The 16,203-nt window shown below is 34.0% G+C and overlaps 2 protein-coding genes across 4 annotated transcripts in view; both read left to right on the top strand.

Moving 5' to 3' along the window:
- Positions 1 to 11,062, top strand: part of G2E3 (G2/M-phase specific E3 ubiquitin protein ligase) — a 65,272-nt gene extending 54,210 nt beyond the window's left edge. For both annotated transcript variants that reach the window (XM_043489819.1, XM_043489818.1), the window contains 2 exons: positions 7,516 to 7,706; positions 8,561 to 11,062. In XM_043489819.1, the coding sequence (XP_043345754.1) occupies positions 7,516 to 7,706; positions 8,561 to 8,811 (442 nt within the window). In that variant the 3' untranslated portion in view covers positions 8,812 to 11,062. The remainder of the gene's footprint in view (positions 1 to 7,515; positions 7,707 to 8,560) is intronic.
- Positions 11,063 to 15,818: 4,756 nt separating this feature from the next.
- SCFD1 (sec1 family domain containing 1) overlaps positions 15,819 to 16,203 on the top strand; it is a 112,840-nt gene continuing 112,455 nt past the window's right edge. Inside the window, exon 1 of one of the 2 annotated variants that reach the window (XM_043489820.1) lies at positions 15,819 to 15,932. In XM_043489820.1, the coding sequence (XP_043345755.1) occupies positions 15,872 to 15,932 (61 nt within the window). In that variant the 5' untranslated portion in view covers positions 15,819 to 15,871. Of the gene's footprint in view, positions 15,933 to 16,133; positions 16,158 to 16,203 lie in introns of those variants that run through there. The other variant, XM_043489821.1, reaches the window with a different exon arrangement.

Here is a 16,203-nt window from a genome sequence, read left to right as displayed (position 1 = left end):
TTTATTTGATAAAATTTAAGTGCTATTTTTAAATAATGCTTTAAAACTAACCTCTTAAGGATGAATACTGCTCTTACCATTCTGTGCAGAATTGCTTTAGTGTATCCTGCTTAGGTAGGATAAGTAATTATATCTCAATTATAATTTTTCTAAATCAAAATTATTTTATGTCCTCACACTCTGTTATTTAATAGTGGGAAATCTAAAATATATATGAACGTAGACAGAGTGGTACACCATGTAATCACCATTCAAATCTAATAGTTATCAACCAACCTGTGGCCAGTCTCATTTATCTAACCTTCCTTTGTTATTGATTCTGGTTTTGTTTTCAAGGAGTTTTTTAAATTTCAGTATCATTAACCTGTATATTTAATGTTTTAAGAATTGTTGCTGTTCTTAGCAAATTTCAGATGTCTCATCTTTAGCCAGTATAAACCTAGTTGTGTTGTCCTGTTGAGGTCTTTTGATGTTGACCTTTAACGGTCTTCCTGCTATGTGGGAAGTTTAAGTTTCACTGAAACAAGGTGTTTCAGGCTCCTTATGTACATCTGGCCTAACGATCTTTGTTCCTTTGAATGGGAAATGGTATTTCAAATTCACAGTCTGAATGCTTAGGGATGCTTATTTTTGTCAGGTTGGTCATTGTTTCTAGGCCTTTTCAGTGGGCTGAAAGAAGAAATATAAGGGTTTTTTGTTTTTATTTTGATTTTTTAATATAAAATACATCATGAGTTTTTACTAATACTTCAGATTCACCACTGCAAGATTTTTAACTTTTTCTTTGTCCGTGTTGATAATCTTAGTTCTCAAAGACACTGGTGAATTAGAGTATGAAATAATAGTCGTCACAGAATAATAATAGCGACATCATCATTAGAAACATATATTACTGAAATCAGGTTAGGATTGTTTTTCATTTTGGTCTAAGACTTTGAATTCAAATTACTGTGTTTAAAGTCATTTGACATATTTATTCTCTTTGTTGTTATACTTCTGTGTGCATTTTCATTTTATTTTTTCTTTTTACTGATTTTTATTAAAATTTTATTTTAAAATTATGTAAAGTCAAATCTGTAATGAAAGTATATTGAAAGATCTCAGCTCTTATACAAAATATATTCAGATAAGTTTACCTTTCATCCTAATCACATCTATCTCCCATCCTCATATGAAGTAATTATCTTGGTGGCTTTTATTGTTTAGGCTTCCATTATTGTTTTTTAATGATAGCAGATAAATATATGAATATGTGTATGTATCCTCATTTCTTTCATTAAGTAAATAGTAACATACCATCCACCGTTTCTCCTGTTCATTTTTTACTTGACCATTTATAGTCCTCATACTTTTTTTAGAGCCCTTTAGAACATCAGCACTCTTCCAAATTCAACTATGACATAAGCTTAAACAATTACACAGGATATTTTTTCTAATATATTTTTAATACTGTAATTCAAAATAATACTGTTACATGACTGTTACATAACTCTTTAAAATGCATCCAGGTGTCTTCTGACTATGGCTCTTACATCTCAAAATTTTCTTAGTTAGAAATACTATTCATAATTATAATTAATACAATAATCCAAATATACATTTTGATAGTTATTTTAAAACTATTTGAAAGATATCTCTTAATGACATAGAAGTACAAAGTATTCTTTTACTAACAAGTAGTTCATGTACCTACTGATGGACTTTTTTCTCATTGCTAAATCAGAATTCATAGCTGTTTGTTTGTTTGAGTCTTTTGTTTATTTTTATAGGGATGAGTAGATGTCAGGAAGAGCTTTACTATCTATATAAGTGGTGTTTAAATTAAAACCTAATTTATAAATAGGAATTTGGCAGATCTAGATAAAAGAGGGCAAAAGAAAAAACTGAACACTGATCCTTTTTATGTAAAAGATAAATCATATTGCAAAAGAAAATATTTTAAATATATCCGAACTCATAAGAAAAGTGTCGTGTAGATGTCAGAAATAACAAGGAAATAAAAAACTATAGTACCCTAGATGTCATAAGAAATCAGAACCCTCAGTTTGCCCCAAGCTTGGGTTTGGCATCCTGGATGGACCCCAATCTGATGCAGAGACATTAACAAAGTAGTTGGTCTTAAGATTCATAGTACTTACAGAGTGCCAGACAAAAGCAAATACATAATAATGCCTAATGGAATTGCTAAAGTCATATCGCTAAAGAGTAAGAATTGCCAATAAAAGACAAAACACATAACCATTCAAAACAAGTATTGGAAATAGCATATCAAGGATTTAAATAACAGGACAAACTGAAAGAGATCAAAAAAAGTGTTTTTACAGTTATCTAAAAGAAAAACAGACCCAAAACATTAAATGTGAAATGAATCAGATAGTGTTTCTAAGTTGAAAAATGATCATAGACATCTAGTTCTAGATAATGTGAAATAGACACTCTTCTGTTCTTTCTCATAAGTACATTTAAAAGATTAAGGGCAGGAGGAGAAGGGGGTGACAGAGGATGAGATGTTTGGTTAGCATCACTGACTCAGTGGACATTAGTTTAATCAAACTCGGGGAGATAGTGAAGGACAGGGAAGCCCGGCGTGCTGCAATCCATAGTGTTTCTAAGAATCGGATATGATTTAGTGACTGAAAAACAACAGTTAAAAACCCTGAACTCTATTTATAAAACAAACTTAAAGAAGATTATTGAAAGGTACAGAGATGAAAGCAAACCAGCTAAGGATCTCTGCAAGGATACAGCAGAGAGAAGGAATCTATAGACACTTTTATCTGAAGGAAAATTAGAAGTATTTGTCACCAACAATCTACCTTAAGAGAATATCTATGGGAATTTTTTTTTAACAGAAAATTATTAAAGATTAGATCTTGGAACATCAGAAAGGAAGAAAGAATAATGAAAAGAATGAAAGCATGGTTTCTTCTCTTATGTTTGCTAAATTATGTTTGATGGTTGAGGTAAAAATTATAACATTTTCTAATGTGGTTCACAATGTATATAAAATAAATATTTAGGAATTTATAAACAGCAAAAAGCAAAGGGACATGAAGGGAAGTAATGTTTCTTTACTTACTGGCATCAGTAAATTATTACATTAAAAAAAATCTATAAAAATAGATACAGTCAAAATGCTATAGATAAAAATGGAGTGCAAAAAAATATTCAAGTAACCCACAAGGAAAAGGAAACAAAACAAAAATGATCGTACAAGTGAAAAGTTGCTGACTGTTAAATATTAGGCCATTTAAGACAAAACTGGTCTGGAATTAAAAATAGGATTTTCTCATTAAGGATAGAAGAGAATTGAAACATGGAGGCAGGGCAATATTATAGAAAATGCTGCTTAAGAAGTTCCACAGTTCACAGGGCTTAATATGCTGAAGTGCAGTGTACTTTGTGATGAAACTGAGCAAAAGGTGGCAAAGTTTTCTGAGCAAAAAGACATTATAAAAAGGAGTGTCAATTATACTGGAAACCTTTTTTTCAGTGAAATCAACACTGAAAACAGATAACCCAAGATAATAACTTCACAGAGCTAGTTACATTATTATTCAAGAGAAAGAAGGAAATAAAGACATTTGGAGACATGTTTCTTTCTTTCCTAAAGAGATTAATAAAATACATACTTAAGGAAGAAAGAAATTGAACCCAGAAAGAAAAAGTAAGATATAAACAACAGCAGGAAGCCAAAAGAAAAAAAAAGAAAAAACTTGAGTAAAGACAAGCATTAGCCATTAAAAAGGAAAAAAAAACAACAAAAACTAAATTTTGGTAAGAAATGGTTAAAATGAAATACTAGTAAAAAGTTGATCTGTAAGAAGAGAAGACTTATTGTGTTGTTTTAAGGAACTTTATTCTTGAGGTAGTAGTGGAGAAGCATTAATTGCCTTTAGATTGTTAAACCAACTATGTATCTTTAAAGGGAAGATTCTAAAATAATAGGAAGAGTATGTGACTTCCAGACCAGTTTGATGGGGGTGGGGGTAGCAATAAAACATATTTAATCATAGAAGTGAGCAGAAAAAGAGGGATAAAAATAAGCAAGGGAAAACAATGTTCAAAGAAATCATAAGATAGAAGAATAATCTAAATATATAGGAGATTATAATACATGCAAATAAGTTAGACTCTTGTATTAAAAGACAGAGGATCCTAAATTGCATTCTAAATAGATGGCTTCAAAGCAAAAGAAAGAAAAATTCTAATTATTTTTTCATAAAGCCTTGTCCTTAAATGACCCTAATAGTGTTAAAAAGAACAAATTCTCTTGAATTCAGCAGTCTTGAGTCTATTTGTACCTAGCAACATAGCCTCAAAATTAACTAACAATTCTGAGGAGGGTTTATAAAAGGAAGCAAGGCAGGTCGAGTATCAAAAAATGAATGTTGCTTTAGTGCATTCCACTAATAGATTAAAGTAGAAAAAACAATCATCATATAATTATAGATGCAAAAAAAGCAGTTGATACATTTGTACATAATTTAAAACTGACAATTTGAAGTATCCTTATACAGATTATCTGGTAAACATTCAGTGAACATTATCCGTAATAGTGTGACAGGCATTCCTCTTAAGGCCATGACGAGCCCGAGATATGTGTAATTACCTCCTTCATTTCTACAGTATGCTGGAAGACCTAGTAGAGCTACAAAGTGAAAGTGAAGTCGCTTAGTCGTGTCTGACTCTTGGCGACCCCGTGGACTGTAGCCTACCAGGCTCCTCCGTCCATGGGATTCTCCAGGCAAGAATACTGGAGTGGGTTGCCATTTCCTTCTCCAGGGGATCTTCTCGACCTCCAACTAAAATCTTAGAACTTCTATAAAGAGGGTAGCAAGGTTACTGTATACAAGAGGTAAAGGATTCTAAGAGGGAGATGTGCAGGTGACAAGGAATGATAAAGAAAGAAATTGGTTGATATTAGAGTAAATATTAACTGTACAAAAAGTTAATGTTCATTTGGGGATTTATGATACCAGGTGAAATAAAATGTTTAAGTAACAGAGAGAGCCACTGGAGTTGCAAATTCCAGGGTCTTTGTGTTGTTCAGCAAGCAGGTAAATACTTGATTTGCTTTTGATTTCAAATATGCCAATTAAAAATTTGAGGTAACCACTTAAAAAGTAAGAACTAGTATAATTTTCTAAATAGAAGCTAGACTGGAATTAAAAAATGACCGCAAAAATTTGCAGGACACAATAAAAAAGACTTTTGAAATTCAGTACAGTTTCCCAAATGTGCTAGAACTAGTTTCCTAATGTAGTAATCACTATAATTATATAACAATTAGGAAAAAATTACTCTCAAGCAAATTTCTGAAAAATAAACATTGTGGTGCCATTTATGGAAAGTTTAAAACAAAGCAATGCTAGTTATTTTTTAGGGATACATATATATTGAAACTAAAATGAAATTTAGGCTATAGTAAAAATTCAGAATGGTTAAATAGCAGTTTCAAGTAGTTTTCTTTGTAGAAGGAGATAAGGGAAGGTTGTGAATGGACAGATGTAGTTGAGTGAATAGAGTATTTTTCTTAATAATCTGAGCAAACAAACACAAAATGTCAATATCTTTTAAATTCAAGTGACGGTTCATGGTTTTCTGTTATTTCCTGGCTTTTGTATAAGCTTCAGTTATTTAATTTTAATTAAAAGTAAAATTTTAAATGTTGGGCTGAAATTTGCTTCAAAGGTTAAGTGTAAGGTTAAAGTTAAAAGCAAGAACGACAGGCAAGGATCGTATTGTGGAGAACTTTAAAAAGTCATGTTAAGGAGTTTTGACTTTATCGACATTGTGTATATTATTAGTTTCCTGTGGCTATTGTAAAAAATTATCACAAACTGATGGCTTTAAACAACAGAAATTTATTCTCCCATAGTTTTGGAGGCTCGAAGTCCTAGTCCTCATATTGACACAGGGCTTCAGTCTTTCTGGGAATTTTGGAAGAGAATTCAGTCTGCTTCTTTTAACTTCTGGTGGTTTGTGGTTGCATAGCTCTAAGCTCTGAATCTGTGTTACATGGCCTTTTCCTCTGTGTTTGACAATTATCATGGGACTTAGAATAAGCCCAGATAATCTAGGTAAAATGATCTCAGGATCCTTAACATAAGATCACATTCACAGGTTCTGGGGAGTAGGATGTGGATATCTTTTTTGGTGTTCACATGGAAAATCAACTTAGAGACTTAAACACTTGGTAGAAACAGTTCCTCTGCAGGTGGTTTGCAGTAAGGTGGAACTCATGTATGGAGAAATGAACAGACAAAAAGCATTTCACGAAAGGACATTCACAGAACTTGATAGTTAGGAGTGGAATAAGGAAGAGTTAAGAATGACTTTCAGATTTATCTATACTAATAGTAATGGAGGCATTAATTGTCATTTATGGTTCTGATTTTGGTAGTTGGGTATTTAGCTTTCTTTTGGACTTAATAAGTTTGGGTACTTGGAATATATGGTACCCAGCAGTCTGTTGGATATATATTCTGCCCTGGAAATAATTGATTTTATAGTAATGCACATAAACCAGCTTAAACAAAATAATTGGGATATGGTAAGAGGAAAGAGAAATTTACCTTGTTACAGAACCACGAGGAACAAACAGTAACATTAAAGGGAAAGCAAAGATAGAAGAAGCTTTGTAAGAGACTCAGAAGGTCTGCCCAGAGAAATAAGGGGAAACCAGGAGACTGTTGCCATACATCATTCATGAACTTAGGGCAGTTACTCTGAGATGTAGAAAGGAGTGGAGGGAAAGTGAATATGAAATTAAGACGGGGAGGCAGTAAAAGTAGATGAGTCTTTCACATAGGTCGTCTCAATGGAAAATAGGATTAATTTTTTTTCCTTCATTCAAAAATGGGAAAGATAAGCACTTGAGAAAGAGCTGTGCTGTTGAGGAAGAGCTTATAGAATGGAAGATGAATCCGTGTAGCAGGGTACCTGAGGAGGTGGCTAGGGAAATCAGAGACACAGTAAAGGTTTCGTCAGTCTGATAGGCAAAAATGATATCTTCATTCTTTGCTTATTAGTGAGAATGTACATTTTAAAAAATTCATTTGTTACTTGTATTTTCTTAATAATGCATTTATATTTTGTGTATTTGGATTGTTCTTCTAGAAAACTGATTTGTATTTTTAGTACATCTAGAGAAATTAGTGTTTTATCATGTGTATTAAAAATATTTTGTTTGTTTTCTCTTTGTTAATTTCTTTTTAGCAATACATAAGTTGAATTTTTGTGTGGCTAAAATTTAGTTTCTTTGCAATCTTTCATTTTTAACTAGCTTTGAAGTATAAAATTTTAGATGTCTTTTTTCTCAATGGAAAATTATTAGCTCAATTTTAAACCTGTTCTATAAATACTGTCGGCATGTAATATATTCATTTTATATTAATGCATTGGCTTGTTATTGATTTGAAATTATCATGAGTAATCGTAAATGAGCTAGAAATATGTGTTCCAAACATATATGTGTATGAATGTTGGTTCATTATTTTTCTTCTCTTTAAGTTTTAAACAGGGTCTGAAAACTCTTGGTGTTTTGGAGAAGATTCAGACTTATCCAGAAGCATTTTTTCACATCTTCTGTCATAAACCTGAGAATCTTTCTGCAAAAATACTTAGTGATCTTTTTACAGTACGCACATTGTCTGATGTACAGACTTTGGGGTTTTGGAATAGTTACTTACAGGCTCTTGAGGGTATGTAGATGTTTTATTTTCATTTAACTTAAAAATTTTGTTTTGGGATATTTATTTTGAGTTTTGCTTTTTATAGTAAGCTTTCATCTGATAACTGCAATACTTATTTACGAAACTTGTTTAAAACCAAGTTCTATGACAGTTGAAAATGATAAGGAAAGATTATAAAGTTTATCTTTCACTTGTTTCTGTCTCAATAATTTGAGATGAGAGTCATTCTTCTTAGAAAACTAAATATATGGGTGATTGCCACAGCATAGGAGAGTCATCTGCTTCAAAGCTAGTCATCTACTTCATCTTTTTAAATTTTTAGGTCAAATTGAATTATTCCAAAAATGAATTGGTCAGAATATGGTAATAATATTTATCGGTGAACATTAGCAGTGTAAATTCATTCTGTTTAATATGGTGTAAAAAAAGCTTAACTTTTAGTTGAAAATTTTTTAGCTAGCTTATTGGGATGTTTTATACCATCTAATTTTTCCTCTTTGCCTTTTTGAAATAGTTTATCAAATAACAATGATCTAGAAGTGGTTTAAAATTGTTTGTATATATCCCCCAAAGATTGCATTTTAAAACCTACTGAACCTCTTGGACTGTATAATTTTATTTTAAGGAAGTCAACCAAATGATTTTATGAGTCCTACTTTGTTTGAGATTCAAATAAACATGTATTTAATATACCATTTTCCTATCACTATACTTGACTTTAGTACTTTAGTTTGCCTCTTATGCATCTACTGTAATGTGGGAGTCTCTGCCTTTCAACATGTCTAGTTGGGGAAGAGTCTATGATGATAGCAATATATAACATGGATTTATTTATATATTCTTTTTCTCTCTGGTATTTTCAGATGGTAAATCTACAGTAACAATGGAAGACATTCTTATTTTTGCTACCGGTTGCAAGTCCATTCCACCTGCTGGATTTAAACCTACTCCATCAATTGAGTGCCTTCATATGGATTTTCCTGTAGGAAACAAGTGTAATAACTGTTTAGCTCTTCCTATCACCAGTACATATAAAGAATTTCAAGAAAGTATGGACATTGCCATAAAAAACACTCTAAGATTAGAAAAAGAAGAAAATCCTCACTTCATTTGACATTACCTGTTTTGAACAAAGGGATGCTTCTTTAAAAGCTGCTGTAGATACGTTTTGTTTCAGAAATCTTTCCATCATCACTTTTGAGCAAACTTGGACCAATAAAATTTATAATATGAACATAAAGGATTGTTTTGGCCACCTAAGCTAAAAAGGATTTTTTGTTAAGGTGTACCAGTGAAAGTTAATATTTTTCTATTTTCTTAATACACATGCTTTGTAAACCTCAATATAAATACTTGTAGAATGGCTATACAGACTTTCTTCAAGTATAGTACATACTGTATATAAGCAGAAAACTTGTGCTCACTTTATGTAAATTAGGATTAGGTATAGGATGCCACAATTATTTTTCTGGTTTAATTATGCAATTTTCAAGTTATTACTTATTTTAAAGCATTAAGTAGGAAAGCTAAATGAGTGATTTTTTTTTTTTTTTATAAATCAAAGGCATATATTTTGGAGTACGTGTTATATGTATCCTCTTCTAGGATGGCACTAAATTAGTTGTTAAATGTTTTTAGATCATTGGGTTATATTAAAATAGATCCACACTGCTGTTAGATTATGCCTTAAGAGATGTATTATATAAGAAAGCAGAATTGCACAAATACTCAAGATTATCTATGGATATTCCATAGTCTTAAAACACTTCTGAGGTGAGTTAAAATATAGTTGAAAAATCTCTTAAGTGTCTTCTCTAAAGCCTTGGCTTTAATCATAAGATTTTTTTGTTTGTTTGTATCCCATGTGTGGTATTAAACCACAGTGTATATGATCCACAGTTTAAGTTATCTGAATAGAATGATCTCTGTGGATTGCCTTTTGGTAGGTTTGGCTATTTAACAGTTATTTATTATCAGTATGGTTGTTTGATGGGTAAGCTGGCACCATTACATTATACAGTTATTTTCTTTACTTTTGAAAGATACCTGTCTATATAAACAGTGTAGAAGTAGGGAAGAAAGAACTACAAAGAATGAAAAACCCACACTAATCTCACCATGCAGAATTAACTGTCCCTGCATATCCTTTTATTAATATAAACTCTTATATTTCCTGTCTTTTTTTAACTTTATTCTTATAAAAGTCAAAGAATACCTAGAAATAAAAAGAGATTATGTAGTAACAATTTGAAGATACATAATCTGACAGTTTTATCACCATATCTGTACTCTTACAAAAGAAGAAATTGGAAAAATCTAATGTCCCTAATGTTTTATCTAATATAAATGGGTTTTTCACCAAAATAAATCATATGAGAGAAAAATTGCTTGTTTTTAAGCACATTTTTTTCTAGCTATGCAAAGCAGGTATCAGCCATCATATTCTCATCCTCTCTGAGAAACATCTGTAAATTACTGATATTTTTAAAGACAAATGACAGGATTAGTAGTGTGATACTGGTAATATAAAACATGTCCTAGTATAATTTGTTTTGTTACATTTACTAAAAGTGAAACTTTAACTTGAAGGTTTTAAAACATTAAACAATGCATTTTTTTGTCTTGTGTTGAATTCTGTTAAATTATCAAAAATAATTAAAGGATCAGTTAACCAAAAAGAAGTTTAAACTCACCATACAGGTTTTATTCCAAGTGTGTTGATAAACTGGACATTTTATTTGTTAACCTACCTAGTTTTATAAAATTTTAAAAGCTGTTAAAATCAATACAAACCAGAAAACCTAATTCAAGCTGTTTTCTGGTTATTTGTAGTTTGAATTCATTTAATAACAGTCATAATTAAAGCTGTTAAATGCTCACATGCTTTTGAGGTGGGGGCTGCTGATAGGGGGCAGTGTGCTTGTGTTGGCTACGATTAAAAGCAGTATTTCAGTTCCTCTTATGTGTAGACAGGGCCTTAGGGATAAGGTGTTTAAATAATAATTTGGGATATTCATGTTTTAAAGGGAGGTATAAATATTCATATTGGAAAATATTTTCTGGTTTTAAGGATATTCATCAGTACGGATTTAGGTTAATGTTTGAAGCTATGTCAGAGAAACCTGTAGGTTATTTATTTTCTGCAGTGTAATGTGTCACGTGGTTGCTATTGTTTTTTTTCCTATTGTTACAGCCAATACAGAGTTTTTACTGACTTTGATTTTTTAAAGGAATTATGTTATAAACCTTTATAAATGTGAATATGTATTTCATAAGTATTTCAATTGTCTAAATGCCATGTATTTTCAAGCTTGTTCTCTGTTACTCTCAATATCAAGAAAAACCATAAATTTGCCTCTTACCTATCTGCTGTTAACGGTCTTAGTTTAGTTTTCTATTCATTTTTTTTTAAACAATTTAAAAATTTTTGGTGTGGGAACTTCATCTGAAGGCATTTTATACAGTTCTCTACTATTCTTATACATAGTCATTTTACTATTATTTTAGTATTTAGGGTAAAGATGCCTTAAAATATTTCAATCAGAATTTAGTTCCTAACTTTCTTTATACTTTGTAATATTTAATTTCCATATTATAGAGTAGACATTATTTGTTTGGGTCAAGTAAAAAGCTTTCATTTGATTACTAACCTGAGAATTCACTTTGGTTTCTGCATCATTTCAGGCTTCTTATAATTTTTTTCTCGTAATTATATAGAAGCTGTTGAAACTTTTTTACTCAATACTGAATGCACAGTAAAGGAGAGTGTCATAGGTAAGTTTTTTTTAAGATAAGCCTTTTAAAACTGCAAAAGGTAAAGTGACTTGGGCTTTTACTCAGTCATTATAAGAAAATTATTAGAGCAAGATCCTATTTATAAATTTGTCATATATATAGTGATTATCACATGCCTTGTTGTCACTTTTACAATAAGCCATTAAACTAGGTTTTATGCTCTCAGTGATCCAGTGTAAAGCATAAAAACGTATTGATGGATTTCTTGAATATGTATTACTCGCAGCTTAGGAAAATTTGAATTGCTTTGAAGAGATCCCATTTTCAAGTTCTCATGTTGACTTTTATCTTCAAATTGCCAAACATATTCCAGTATCTACTATATGCCAGGTATTATATTATATGATAGTTTATGTCAGCCTAATTTCCCTTTTTTTAAAGGCTTCAGAGACAACCAAAAACATGACACATATAGTGAAGTTTTGTAAATAAATATGTTTATGCTACTAAATGTGAAGCTCTTATATAAACTAAATTAAGTAACTTGTTAGGATTTAACAAGGTTAAGATCCTGACAGTACTGGGTAAATAACAAGATCCTTTCCTCTCCACATTTGGTAGATCTGGCTAGCAGTTGTTGGCTAACATTTAGGAACCTCTCTTGAATGAGCTGTTCTGAGGTATTCTGTGTTAAAATGATCTATCCCCTAACGTAAATAATAGTTTGCAGAATAAACATATTATTTACATTAAAAAATCTGGATAGGTAGAGTCACTTAAAAGACTAAAAAATATTAGGTTAATTAACACTCTAACAGCCCATAAGTTTAATCCTTTTATTCCAGTAACAGAATACCTTACTCAGTCTTAGCCTAATACGAAGTATTTGTTTATTGCCACTCTTCTTCTGTGGGAATTTTTTTTTTTTGGTGGACTTTTTTTTTTTTTTTTTTAAGTGTTTATTGACTGTGTTACAAAAGTGCTTCTGTTTTATGTTTTGATTTTTTGGCCATGAGGCATGTGGGATCTTAGCTCCCCCACCAGGGATGGAGCCCTGTATTGGAAGGTGAAGTCTTAACCACTGGACAGGTTCTGGGACATACTTTTCTATACATGTTCCACACTCTGTGCACTCCTTGGTTTTGTGTTAGTTAGTTAATCGTGTCCAGCTCTTTGCAAACCCAGGGACTGTAGCCCACCAAGCTCCTCTGTCCATGGGGTTTCCCAGGCAAGAATACTGAAGTTGGTTGCCATTTGCTTCTCGGTGGATCTTCCTGACCTAGGGTCGAACCTGAGTCTCTTACATCTCCTGCATTGGCAGGCAGATTCTTTACCATTAGTGCCACCTGGCCACCATGGGGACTTGCTCCTTCACTAAGGCATGAAATCCTTCCATTCACTGTAACCCCTTGTGCTGAAAACATGTGTCCCAAGGTGTCTCGGGACTATCTCCTTGGTTAGGACAGTTTTTATAATTTCAAATGTATATACTGTACATAAATGTTAAACAGGTCTGAGTGTTTTATATCAATATGACTCATATTTTGGGAGGTATATGCTGGAGCTGAAGTGGTTAGATGATAGATTTGCACTGAAAGTAGAGGTGCCCAAATTTGGGCTCTCATATTGAAGGTGGGAAAGCCTGTTTATTTTATATTCCATGAAGACAAAAAATTAAGTAGAACTTTCCCATAGGGCAGTAACTGTCGTTTCTGTTTAATTACAACATACCTACTTCATTTGTATGTATGTTGTACATACATACATGTACAACAATATATTAGTTAATTTCTTGGTAAAAACCATAATGCAATTCTTAAACAATGTAGGTTCATAATCTTTTACCAGTCTCTCTCACAGCCTGGTACACTTTTTTTTTTTAATTGGAGGATAATTACTGTACCATGTTGTGATGGTTTTTACCATACATTGACATGAATCAGCCATGGGTGTACATGTGTCCCCCCATCCTGAATCCCCCTCCTACCTCCTGACCCACCCTATCCCTCTGGGTAGTCCCAGAGCACCAACTTTGAGTGCCCTGCTTCATGCATTGAACTTGCACTGGTCATCTGTTTTACATATGATAATATACCTGTTTCAATGCTATTCTCTCAAATCATCCCACCCTTGCCTTCTCCCACAGAGTCCAAAAGTATCTGTGTCTCTTTTGCTGTCTTGCATGTAGGGTCATCATTATCATCTTTCTAAATTCCATATATATGTGTTAATATACATTATTGGTGTTTCTTTTTCTGACTTCACTCTATATAATAGACTGCAGTTTCATCCACCTCATTAGAACTGACTCACAGGTATGTTACTTTTTATAGCTAAGTAGTATTCTATTGTGTATATATACTACAACTTCCTTATCCATTCATCTGCCAATGGACATCTAGGTTGCTTCCATGTCCTAGCTATTGTGAACAGTGCTGCAGTGAACATTGGGGTACACGTGTCTCTTTCAATTCTGGTTTCCTCCGTGTGTATGCCCAGTTAGTGGGATTGCTGGGTCGGATGGCAGTTCTATTTCCAGTTTTTTAAGGAATCTCCACACTATACTCCATAGTGGCTTGTCATATATAACAAGGTAACTACAGTGGATAACTGAATTGTCTAATTGGAATTTGCTAAAAGAGTAGAACTGAAAAGGTTTCATCCAAAAAATAAAAATATATGAGGTGATAGATGTGGTAATTAACTAGATGAAAGGAATTCTTTCACAGTGTATACATATTTATATTAGATCATCTCAATGTACATTTCAATTACCTTGCCAATTCTGTCCTTAATTAAGCTGAAAAAAAATGCAAGGAAAAAGAATGTAAGGTTTGATTCTAGGGCATTCCCTAATGGCATTAAGAATGAGATCACTTGAGTTTAATAAAAATTGTTGTGAAATAGGATGGTTTTTTGTTTTTAAAAATGCTCTTTATGTAATTGTTGGGGTAGCTTAATTTCTCAAATTCAGAAAGTTTTCAAACCAGTTTTTGAGGCAAAGGGTCTGTAATTTCATATCAGAATTTGACAGCTTCAGAATAAACATTCAATAAGTAATGCAATATCAAAAGTGAACACTTACTTACCGTATGAGAAATGAGTTGTGTCCATTTTTAACATCCAATTAAAAAATATGGATTGTTAGAAATCAATATTGGATGTATTTTGTCATCACATGGTTTTAAGTGTACATCAAGACACCTGCATTATCCACTAACGCCCCCCCCCACCCCCACGACCACACCGAAGAACTTCTTTGTCATTTTGCATTTACAAAAAGGAGGAAAATACAAATTTCCAGTTTGCACCTTCCTGACTCCTGTGTCTATGATGGCAGAACAACCCAACTCAGCTAGACTACTTTGCCTAACATGAGATTAAGAAATCTGCCTGATTAGAGCAATGCTTCAAAGCCACCTGTCTTCCCCCCCCCCCCAAAAAAAAAAAAAAAAAAAAAAACAGTACACCTCTCCAGCTGCACTGGGTAAAGGTAAGGCTGCTGCTGCTGCTAAGTCGCTTCAGTCGTGTCCGACTCTGCGATCCCACAGACGGCAGCCCACCAGGCTCCCCCGTCCCTGGGATTCTCCAGGCAAGAACACCGGAGCGGGTTGCCACTTCCTTCTCCAATGCATGAAAGTGAAAAGAATGAAGTCGCTCAGTCGTGTCCGACTCTTAGCGACCCCATGGACTGCAGCCTACAAGGCTCCTCCATCCATGGGATTTGCCAGGCTAGAGTACTGGAAAGGTAAGGCAGCTAGCATTTAAGTGCCAGTTTTGTTCCATGAACTTCGTTTACTTAAGTCCTGTGATTCTTAAGCCCCTAGATTATTACCTCAAGAGATCTGAAGGGGCTTCCCCGATGGCTCAATTGTAAAGAAACCGCATGTAAAGCCGCAGATTCGGAGTCACGGGTTAGATCCTGGGTGGGGAAGATCCCCAGCAGGAATAAATGGCAATTCAGTACAGTAATCTTACCCGGAGAATCCCATGAACAGAGGAACCTGGCGGACGCAAAAGAGTCGGACACGACTGAGCCAAACAACATAAGATATCTGTAGATGACCAAACAACAGTCCTGCATTTAATTAGGTTTTTAGCACTACAACACGCTCCTGCTGTATCAGCGCAATTTAAAGTAGCTACCCTTTAAGAAGTTGGGGCTTGATAGGTTAAAAATCCCTCCTGTCCCGCCGCTGTAAGGTAAACAGTATCAGGTATTCAGGTGTCATTCTCTTATTGGGTCTCCAAATTCAGTGGAGAGAGCTGAGGGCATAGGGCGGGCCGGGTCGGGCCGGGCCGGGCCCGGGGTAGTGGGGGGCGGTCACCTTGGAGGAGGCGGGGCCGGCCCTTTGGGGTCCCTCCCATCTGGTCTTTGCTTCCGGGGCGGTCGTGCCGGCCACGTCATCGTCAGGCTAGGCTCGCCAGCCAGGCAGTGGATGGTGGGAGCCAAGATGGCGGCCGCCGCAGCAGCAGCCAGTATCCGAGAGAGACAAACAGGTACCAACTTACTCCTTTCTCTGCGGTTTTGTGCTTGCCATGAGGACATCTTCCTCAGTTTATCGCCCTCACTCGGTCGCGTTGCGTGCAGCTCGAAAACGGACCTCAGAGTTTAATCCAGTTCTCAGCATCGAAAGCCCCTCCCCTTTTGAGTTTTTAGGGAAGAGATTCCATTAGCTTGAGAAGTCGGCCCTCTGATGTGGTACTGGAGAAGGGGCTTTAGAGGTGAGCGGGTTGCTACGGTCCTGCTCTTGTGTCTTTCCTACTGGGT

This window comes from Cervus canadensis, chromosome 17 (assembly GCF_019320065.1).
Source record: "Cervus canadensis isolate Bull #8, Minnesota chromosome 17, ASM1932006v1, whole genome shotgun sequence".
Lineage (NCBI taxonomy): Eukaryota > Metazoa > Chordata > Mammalia > Artiodactyla > Cervidae > Cervus > Cervus canadensis.
This window is presented reverse-complemented; position numbering and strand designations above follow the sequence as displayed.